At 37.9% G+C, this 9997-nt stretch overlaps 2 protein-coding genes across 5 annotated transcripts; one reads left to right on the top strand and one right to left on the bottom strand.

Moving 5' to 3' along the window:
* Nucleotides 1-1547: 1547 nt before the first annotated feature.
* Nucleotides 1548-4612, top strand: cplane2 (ciliogenesis and planar polarity effector 2). The gene is made up of 5 exons (XM_044121324.1): nt 1548-1896; nt 2182-2334; nt 2448-2572; nt 2689-2825; nt 3475-4612. The coding sequence occupies exons 1-5, from the start codon at nt 1785-1787 to the stop codon at nt 3695-3697; spliced, it is 750 nt and encodes a 249-aa protein (XP_043977259.1). The 5' UTR covers nt 1548-1784; the 3' UTR covers nt 3698-4612.
* A 146-nt stretch (nt 4613-4758) lies between these two features.
* si:ch73-15b2.5 (rho guanine nucleotide exchange factor 19) lies at nt 4759-9005 on the bottom strand. 4 transcript variants are annotated; one of them, XM_044121301.1, is made up of 13 exons: nt 8794-9004; nt 8552-8696; nt 8341-8484; nt 8201-8262; nt 7664-8127; nt 7429-7589; nt 7152-7304; nt 6175-6304; nt 6028-6102; nt 5616-5708; nt 5390-5529; nt 5123-5281; nt 4759-5028 (listed from the first exon to the last, which is right to left on the bottom strand). In XM_044121301.1, the coding sequence occupies exons 2-13, from the start codon at nt 8689-8691 to the stop codon at nt 4986-4988; spliced, it is 1764 nt and encodes a 587-aa protein (XP_043977236.1). In that variant the 5' UTR covers nt 8692-8696; nt 8794-9004; the 3' UTR covers nt 4759-4985. The 4 variants fall into 4 exon arrangements, with proteins under 4 accessions (XP_043977236.1, XP_043977238.1, XP_043977237.1 ...); XM_044121303.1 differs by having other exon boundaries at nt 5113-5281; nt 8552-9005; XM_044121302.1 differs by having other exon boundaries at nt 8341-8464; nt 8552-9005.
* Between the last annotated feature and the right edge of the window lie 992 nt (nt 9006-9997).

Raw genomic sequence — 9997 nt, 5'->3', positions numbered from 1 at the left:
TTCACATCTGTTGCTCAGCCAAGTTAAAATGGCTTAATGTGGGGACGTTGCTGATGCACAGCTAACATGAGACACTCTTTCCTATGCATTCCTATGTGGATTTAATCTTAACTTTATGTCTGTTTTCACTTTTTTTTTTATATATAATGTTTGCAACAGTTTATAATTTTAGCATAAAGTCCTTTACTGGAACATCTCCACACCTTTTTTCACACTCTTAAACAAGGAATCACATACTGCCAGGCTAGGGTGCGGCTAAAAATGTCAAACCCTCCAAAAAGGAGTCCAACAACAGTTCTGACACATTGAAGGTCCAATATCTGTGTCATATTCCACTGCGTCTCCATCAGCGGAGATCGAGCCTCCACACCCATTCCACAGGCACCCACAGTCTATTGTGGGAGCCTCATATGTGCTGACAACTGTAACAAAGGGGAGGTAAATTACAAGCCTAAAGACAGAAACAAATAGGCTTCTGAAGATTCATGACCTGTATAAAAAAAGTATTTTCCAAGTTCAAAGATTTTAATATATCATCCACATCCTACAGGAAATGTGGATAATTAGCAACATTTTCCAGTTTGCCCTGTGATGTGGGTCAGTTTATCTTAGAGGATATTTTCACATAGTCAGACAGGATTACAAAGTATTTCTTAAACCTTTGTTAATATAAGACTAATCTAAGAGATTAGTTGCTTATTGTTTTAAGACAAAGGACTTCTGCAAAATGATTTCAGTCAGCTTTCTGCTGAAGAAACAGTAACAGAATAACTTCCTGCAGGTTTTGCCCTTTCCCCTTTTGAATGAAAAATGCTCTACGTTTCTACCTTCCAATTATTTTCCTGAAACAATAAGCTAAGACAGGTTTTCTTGCTCTTCTAGCGGCAATTTAATCATTAATTCTGGCATTCAAGTTTTTGTTTGTTTAGAAAACAGGGAAATATTTGTTCTGAATTGTGAGAACTGAATAGTATTTATTTAACAAACAAAATAAACACACTGATGACAAAATATTTTCCTGCGAGAGAGAGAGAGAGAGACAAGTGTAACACAAAAATCAAAAGATTCCTTAAGGGATAATTACTGAGCTGCTCTGTAATATTTCTCCAGCACTAATATAAAAATGTCCAAACCTTTCAGGAAATGTTGTTTTCTAGCGACCCCAGGTGGTGAATCATGAAATGTCTTTGTGTAACATTCAAAGGTTAGCGAAAATAGGAATCTTAAAATCCCAAATTTCCAGACTAGAGAATGTCATGGTCTTTTTTAATATATGACATTCAGTTCGCTAATTGCAGTGGTTTAAAACTAACCAACCTAAATTCAGCTTTGCTGTTAGTGCAGCAGCACATGAACTCTTTGAAACTGACGGAAATCTACAATCACATAACTTGTTTATGAAAAGAAAGAAATGTGGTATGATCTGAACTCACATTTATCATAATCTCTCATAACATATATGTTTTCAACAATATGTTTCTTTCGAAATGCTACTATTAAAAGTGGTTTTATTACGTCCGATAGACAACGAAGGCAACATTAAAAACGGAAGTGACATAAACGGTTGTCAAGGGACGGATTGTAGTTTACGGAACTACTAGCATTTTGCTAAAATGTATTGTTTTCCTTATTACCTTTCACTTTCATTGTACTTTTGATTTTGGGGCATGTTTGTGTGAAGAATCCTAATTTTAATGCTGGATTCTATCAACTAAGCAAAACTTGATATTTGTGTTCGGAACGAAACCCAAGAGTTTCTGATGCTAGCTGCATAAGTTGCATATATGATGGCAAGAGTTCCTCCTGGAGCATTTATTGTCCCTGACTGGCATCGATGTAAAGACAGCAAAGAATACTTCAACAAAATTATACATAAGAAGAATCGGAAGAATTTTGGTAATTATTAACACATTACGTTGAGGTTTAATTTAGTTATTTCCAGTCTTCTCGATACTAGAAGTCAACTAAAATATTTATGTCCATTGATGGAAAAACTGCTTAATAAGCCATTATAAAATAGCCTTCTTCTATGACACCTAGGCTCAAATGCATTTAAACCTTTTGAAACAAATATCAAAATGTAAAGACAATTCTTATTTTTGAGATCTCAACACTACTTACTGACAAACATTCTCTTTAAAAACATCCAGCATGGTAAACATGTTTTTCTTCTTAAACCAGGTCTGTTGGAGTCTCCTGTGATGCCCCCACATGCAGCCGTAGATACACTTGATTATAAGGTTTTCATCTCTGGTAAGAGTGGAGTTGGGAAAACAGCTCTCGCTGCTCGCCTTGCTGGTCTAAATATTCCTAGTGTGCACCATGAAACTACAGGTAAGTTTGATTTTCAACACTGATTTTTTATTTATTTTTTTACAACTCTCTAAAAACACTTAGAGAGTTTTCTACTTTTAAACTTTCCTGTCATGTTTTTGATGCTGTTCAAGGGATTCAGACGACAGTGGTGTACTGGCCTGTGAAGCTGAGGGAAAATGGCAGAGTGCTTTTCTTCCGTCTGCAGTTGTGGGACTGTGGAGAGAATGCCTTACGCAGATTTGACCATTTGCTTCCAGTATGTATCAAATATGAAGCTATACACAGTTGAGAAGAATTTATGGTCATAAACAGAAAGAAAAAAAGAGTCTCTGAGACTTTTAACATTATTTTTTTCTCTTTCCTTTCCTCCAGTCCTGTAAGGAACAGGTGGACGCTGTCCTCTTCCTTTTCTCTTTCACCGACAGGACATCCTTCCAAGATTTGTCAAATCAAATTACTAAATGGACCGAGTCAACTGACTGTCTTGTCAAAGTGGTGGTTGGTACAAAGTATCCTTATGAAGAAATAATTTTTCACAGCAGTTTTTACTATGCAGCTGTACATTTGTCTTTGCAAACAGTAGTGTACTAAGAAAAACCTGTCATAATTTAATCACTTTTAATATGGAAAAGCATAAGGTGTTCAAAATGTGATTAGTTATAACACCTAAGCATAGTATTTGCTTATTGTATTCACAATCTTTATGAATAATGCAGAATAAGCGCAAAGCAAAATTTGCAATTTTTAAGTGCTTGTTTTGCAGCACATTTTTATAATTCTGATTACTACCGAGTACACTGAGAATATGATGACCTGAATTTAGTTTTGGTTGCAACTCATCTCAGAGTTGACTTGATAACTACAAAGAAAAAGATTGACAGATAGTGCTCGTGTACGTTTCACACTGTTTATTTCAGCAGCTGGAAATAGTACCAGTTAGTTTTTCCTGTAAGCAAGAGGATCAAATATAGAAGGCATAGTTCACGCAGCTGGCTAGAAGTGCACTGGAATTGGCAGCTTTTTTGGTCACTCAACTGTTTCAATTTCAGCAATTTTATATGACGGTCTATGTCCACTGATCAACTTGACAATCAAAAAGATGCTCCACTAGCAGGTAGACGCCAAAAGAGGCATGTTTTTCCTTAATGCTCTCTTCAGGTTTGACCTCTTCATGCACTGCGACGTAGCAGAGAGGGATGTCAAGAAGTTCCAGGAGACATGGAGGTTACCGGTGTTCCACTCAGGTGGGGAGGTCAGCGATAGGCTGGGTGACGTAGCCCCCATACTCAACTGCCTCGCTGAGAATCTGTGGCATCAGGACTGTGTTAGAGCTGGAACAGCTGGTCGGCAACAGCAGCACGAGACAAGAACTCTACCTTAAAAATCCCTGATCAGTCATTTTGGTATAAGACAGTCTAAAGGGGGTGACTGGTATCTCCTAACATGCAGTGACGACAATGGGAGCAGCAATCTAATGGCTATTTTGTGGTTAAAAATAAATAAATAAAAGCTACAATTTCAAGGCAAAACTCATGTTCATGCATTATACAAACAATTTTTGTTTTCCACTTCAGAGTTAGCTTTCAAAATAATCAAAACTGCAGTTATAAACTGCTGCCTGTGCAGTTTTTCCAACCTCTGAACCTTTGAATACTTAGAATCAGCAATCACTGGTCTCCAGATCTCTTCCCAATTATTGTGTAGACTATAGCAAAAATTCTGCATTCTTCGTCAAAGTCTCGTCACGGCTTTAACAAGTTATAATTTCAGATTAAACTCTACCCGTTATAGGTTTAAGTGATAAAGTCAGGCCTTAAATTAACACACTGCCGTAGATGCTTCAGGAGCCACACACGCCTCATTTCAATGTTTGAGTTTCTGTCTTGCCATTTCAATGACCCATCATGTCAAACTAAAAAGGTGTTTAAGTAGAAAACAAATAGTACAACAAAATATCTGATGTGCACTGACAATCGTCTGTTACTGGTTTTCATGACATCACACTATGTTAATGTTTTCATGACTTGAATCACGTTGAACTGCCTTGTTGCTGATGCATGCAATATACATAAACTTTATCGAGGAGAGGCCAAACTCCAGTCCTGCAACCTTTAGATGCCGCTCTGCTTCAGCACATCTCTGTAGAGCGTGACTGCTTGCTAGTGAGGCAGTTTTGCCATTTAATTCATTGTGTAGGACACATCTAAAGTCACAGGACTTAGGCCCTCAAGGAATGCAGTTTGAAACCTCTGTATTACAGCATCAGGAGATCCAGAACAGAAATACTGGCTTGTGTGAACCAGCATTTCTGGTTCAAACAAGCCAACATGGCCAGTTTCTGTGAACTGATGTTCAGATGAACCGTTTGAGTCACATAAACTGGTTTAAAACTTGTTTTATCACAATATTTTACCAAGTTATTAACTCATTCAGAATCACCCAGCTCATAAAATTTTTTATTTATAAAATACATTAAAGTTAAACCCCAATGAAATGGTGACACCTTTACACTCCCAACATTATGTTGAATATTTCCCCAAGAGTGTCATGAGCCAATAATTAAAATGTGCACTGGTGTGAAAGAACCAAGTCCAAAGAATAAAAAAAAAATCCAAAATAACCAACAAGATGCATCCCACCCATTTAAAAAAATGATCCAAATCCAGCCATCACTTGTTAGAAAGTGCTTTTATCCATACTTCTTTCTCAAAGCTGCAATTAGAAAAAATAAATAAATAATTGTTTAATTAACCAGTTTGAACTTCAAAAAAAAAAAAAAAAAAAAAAAAAGTTTACCTAATTTTACCTTTTACTTGCAATCAATATAATGGCAGTCGGCGGTCCGATCTGACTCTGAGACAGATTTAATAGGAAAGAATCCACAGGAAGTCCCAGAACTTTATTCGCCAACACAGTCACATGTTCAGGGAAGACGGCATAATCCAGCACAGCGAAGCGTTCATACCTGGAAGTGGGAGTACAAAGGTTGGACTTAATCGGTTAAAGAACACTGCAGAATTCACTTCCTGAACACAAACACCTCAGCCTTTTTCAAAAGAGTTAAGAGTTGTACTTTTTGGAGGAGATGATCAAGAGGTCATTGAAGAGGTGGAGGTAGATCCTGACCGTCGACAGTTTTGACCCATAGGTCACCACAGTGTCCAAAGGACCGTGGAGGACCAGAAAGCGTGTGCTTTTCACCAGAGGAACCAACTGGCATGGATAGGGATTAATTCAGAAATTAGTGTCATAAATGGGCGTCGATGACAAATTCTGAAGAGAAATGTTGAAACAAACACCTTAATGTCATCAAAGTCCATCAGCGTTTCCAGGCGGATCAGTTCCTCCAAGCGTTTCATCTTTTCCACCTTCTGGTCACACTCCAACACAATCTTTCTCAATGCAAGAAAGAACATGCAATGTGTTAAAATTAGAGAATGGAAGTATTTTTAAAGGCCATGTTTAACGCTAAATATTATTTCATTGAATCTAGGAGGAAATCAAACAATGCCCAGTTATAATTTTTGGCTTGTTCATAAGTGGGCATTAGGAAGCTGCAGCCAAAATACTATGCAGTTGCTATGTTTACAGATAATATAATTGTGGAATAAAATCTGAAAATTGCTTTACATTAACTTTTGCATCAACTCTGGATTCAAAGAGGACAGGGAAAAAGTCATTTCTGCAACTCGATGGAGTAAACAGCTGTACCTCATGGATGCCTTTTATGGCCTTTGAGAGACTTGAAGCTGCTTCAGAGTCTGGCTCGGTCAACTTTAAGATGCTCTGAAATCAAAATCGAAAATTAAAGCAGTGTGTAAAGTCAGGCATTCATAATCAACCCATGCTTAGTTTTACCTCCAGTAGAAGTTTAATACGCGTTATTCTCTGAAATGGGAGAATCAGGAATGATTTCAGTCCTTGTTTTTGACAAACTGGGTCCCTTTCAAGCTTCTTCAGAGCATACACAAAATTTTTGTTTTGCTGCCTAAACAGGGAAAGATTAGCTTAGTTTTGTGCAATGAAGTCCAATGTTCATAGTACATAAAATCAGTCAATATTTTGCGACATTTCAATTCCAGGCAATAGATGTTTGGCATCAAATCACTGGAAAAGCTTTAAACATTCAGCAGATTACCTTAAGAGACCCAGCTTAGGTGCATCGCAAATTAGAATCCACTGGTAACAAAACCCCAAAATTCAATTTCATAAAGTAAGTTTACAGTTTTGTTATGAGAATCATGGAGAATATTGACTTAGTTGTCCTTCCACAAGATGCGATTGCTGAAGCTGCTGTAGCCACGCATTATTGAAAAGGTCAACTAGGAAGACACACGAACCGATCCACTCAATGTTTAACAAGAAATGGACTGCAGCTTAAGATTTATCCAGTATACTGGTAAAAACTGTCCCACACCTTTTGTTAAGCCAGACCTCAACCAGAGATTTCCCACCTGGGGTAACAAGAAAATACTAAACTGCCCCTCGGTGGTTCAAAATTTCTGTATTAAACATTTTATTTGGCAATATTGAAAGTTAACTGAAAGATTACTTTTTAAGGCTTCATTTGCTGTAAGCCATATTTCAACTTAATACTTGAGGTTCCACTGAATAATACCAGCTATAAACCTGTTTTACTTTGATTTGAATTACAGAAATTCATCTCCAGTGCAACGATGTTCCAATCAAGATGCATCTAAAGATACACAGTTGCTTTTAATTGTAATTAGAAGCTTACAGTCTGACCTATCATCAGTTTTCCCCATTCCCAGTAGACTATAAAGTACTGTCCGTATCCATTTAGGCCAGTATCATTAATATCGGAATATGCTTACATCAGCTGGTTGACAACTGACTCCTGATACGTCATATTGGTCACATATGGGACATAGTGTCGCTTAAAGCTTCCACAGTGTTGCAGCACAATGTCACCGACTTGAAATATTGTCAGGCCCTCTCCCAGTTGAGCTTCCAGATCCAGAAGGAATCTTTAAAAGACACCAGTTCAAAGTGGAAACAGTCATTCATACTGAAATAAATATATATATAAAACAACAACAACAACAACAACAACAACAAAAACAAACATCCAGTCACATCAGAGGAACTCACTTTGTATTTGCTTCCATCACATGTCGGATGTTGCAGAACAAAGTATGATGCTCCATTGTGGACATCGTCTTTTTCAGCACCTTCGATGCGTAGAAATGGTTGACAAGAACGCCGAGACTCTTCAAGTAAGACACTTCAGAGCTGATCAGCTCAAATGTGGACTAATAAATCAATAAAAAGAAGTCAAATATCAAATCTGCCGAGATCATTTTGTTCAACATTTCAAGCCACGTACCTCCTGAAGGCCAATCTCTTTGGGTGTCAAGATGTTGGGCAGACCAGAAGCTTTCACCTCTTCCAAGTCTTGCCAAAGTGTGCTAGAAGTCAACCTAATACTGAGTGGTTGAGTTGGGGATGGATCCTCAAACTCCAAACGCTTTCCGACGCTTAAGGTAAAAGCTTGTCCATTAGAACAAGACTCGGTTGAGATTGAATCAGCAGACTGATGAGGGGATCCTACTCCCAAGTGGCTGTGGCGTCTCAAAGCAGACCGCCGACCATGAAAAAAAGTTGGAGATGTGGGTGAAGTTGAGTCAGGGGTCAGAAAAGGAGGCTCGCCCTCTAAATGGTTGCCAGCCCGCAAATATGAAAACGGACCATAAACGGACTCAGATTTGCTCAGGTCTGACAAGAGTCCATCTTTGAGTTTTTGAATCCCGTCTCCAATAGCCTGCAGGGAGTAGTCCTGATACAAAGGACCTGAAAAGAAAAAGAATCAAAGGTGTTCAATCATTTTTTCAGTAAATACAAGAGAAAGAATATTTTAACTCACAAATATTGATGTACTTTGACTGGAATGTCACACTTTGCGATTCCTCATCTGAACTTGCTTCCCTGGATTTATAAGAAGAGGCCACATTAGTTAAACTATAACCCTGTTAAAACAAAGTACAGTTTTTACACCTCGATCACCCTTCTTCCAGATTCTCCTCTTCAGGTAAAGATGAATCATCCTTTTGAGGTTCAGGGCAAGTGTGTAGGTCTAATAAAGGACTCAGCAAATCGCACGCCTGCTCCTGTTCGGTGCGTTTCAGAGCTGAAGACAAATCTAGATGACTAAAAAGGAATAAAAGTCGCAATCAAAACATCCTGTGTTATTCGAATCTAACCTGTTTCACCTCACCTGTAATCCTCAGGGATGTCTGTGTTGTCGCCACTTCCATGAAGGCTATTTTCCAGATTAGAAAACCCAATGTGACGTTCATTGCCTTGCTCCAAATCAGGCTCCAGATTGTCTGTAACGTCGTTTTTAAAGCCATACATGCCGTCTGCTCGGACATTAAAAGAAGCCATAAAGAATGAATCCGGGCCGAAAACTTCCCATACGTATTGGACTGTATGAATAAGTTCCTACACTTTGCTTACATTATAACTATGGACACAAACTACACCAACAGAACCAGTCAGACTAAATAGACGTTCACCCAGTCGGGTCCAGTCTGAGCAGCAATCACAGGAGGAGAAACCGGTGTGACTTCTCCGCCTGCATAATCTCAGACACGTCCTGCTGGACAGCGACACTCCCTGACAGTCAGCCGGTAGATGACCTGGCCGGAAATGATGACGAGGAGGCGAAGGATGGGTATTCCGTCTTTACGTGTAAATATACCCAGTTTATTTCCATATAATGCGGTCACGTACTCACATTTATTCAAGTTCACACAGTCTAACTCAATAAATATTATAGAACTTTACTTTTACCGCCCCTTTCTTATCGCTTTACACAAAAAAATAAATAATGACAAAAAGTGCAGTAAGGACTCATTAAATTGGAACCTTTGAAAAGTAAAACGCAAGGGTTATGAATAACCTATAGCTGAACTGTGGATAATATTCCACTTTCCTGAGAAACCAATGTTTAAAAAAACCCCTAAATTTCAAATGCCTCACTACTTGATTAGCATATGAATAATGAAAAATGACTTGAAACAGACACAAAGTATACAAATATTAGCTTCATTTTATTTGCAATTTAAAATTTCTTGCAAGATAAAAGTAAATAATGAAATCTGCCTGAATATTGTAGGTATGGCTCAAATAAAGCCATGAAACTCCTTGATATATGATGCACTGACAAGATGGCCAGACTCAAAATAAGAAAAGGGATAATTTCAAGTATAAACACACTATGAGGATTTGACACCAAAAAGAAAGTTTCAGAACAAGAGATAAAAACAGGTTCTGTAATCTACATGTTGGAAAGCTTTCGGATTGCAGAGTCATACAAACAGTACAAGACACCTTCTGTAAGAGACATGCTGAACCAGAAATGCCATCTACTGTCGCATTTAAATACAATTGGTATTTTAGTGATGTTTACTGTTAATTTAAAGATTTCCAATTATTTTTCACTTTGAATATGAGCTGCTTACGTTCCCAATAGGCAGTTCTGTCATCATTTGGGCTACAAACAAGAAAATCTGCAAAGGAGCACAGACTGTATTCATGATTAACAGATTTTTCAGAAAGAGAAACTTTGAACATTTAAGGGTTTGAGAATTAATTGTACTATTTGCATGTATTGACAAATCAATGTTGGGAAACAAAACAAAACAAGGCAAAAAAAATA

The sequence above is a fragment of the Gambusia affinis genome, linkage group LG07 (genome assembly GCF_019740435.1).
Source record: "Gambusia affinis linkage group LG07, SWU_Gaff_1.0, whole genome shotgun sequence".
Taxonomy (NCBI): Eukaryota; Metazoa; Chordata; class Actinopteri; order Cyprinodontiformes; family Poeciliidae; genus Gambusia; species Gambusia affinis.
This window is presented reverse-complemented; position numbering and strand designations above follow the sequence as displayed.

Excerpts from the sequence above, each read along its gene's own strand:
- si:ch73-15b2.5 (XM_044121300.1), bottom strand. The coding sequence starts at position 8,721 with ATGGCTTCTTTTAATGTCCGAGCAGACGGCATGTATGGCTTTAAAAAC. Across the intron at positions 8,485-8,551 it reads GACATCCCTGAGGATTACAG|TCATCTAGATTTGTCTTCAG; the intron begins GTGAGGTGAAAC and ends ATTCCTTTTTAG. Across the intron at positions 7,590-7,663 it reads AAGAGATTGGCCTTCAGGAG|TCCACATTTGAGCTGATCAG; the intron begins GTACGTGGCTTG and ends TTGATTTATTAG.
- cplane2 (XM_044121324.1), top strand. The coding sequence starts at position 1,785 with ATGATGGCAAGAGTTCCTCCTGGAGCATTTATTGTCCCTGACTGGCAT. Across the intron at positions 1,897-2,181 it reads GAAGAATCGGAAGAATTTTG|GTCTGTTGGAGTCTCCTGTG; the intron begins GTAATTATTAAC and ends TTCTTAAACCAG. Across the intron at positions 2,573-2,688 it reads GATTTGACCATTTGCTTCCA|TCCTGTAAGGAACAGGTGGA; the intron begins GTATGTATCAAA and ends CCTTTCCTCCAG.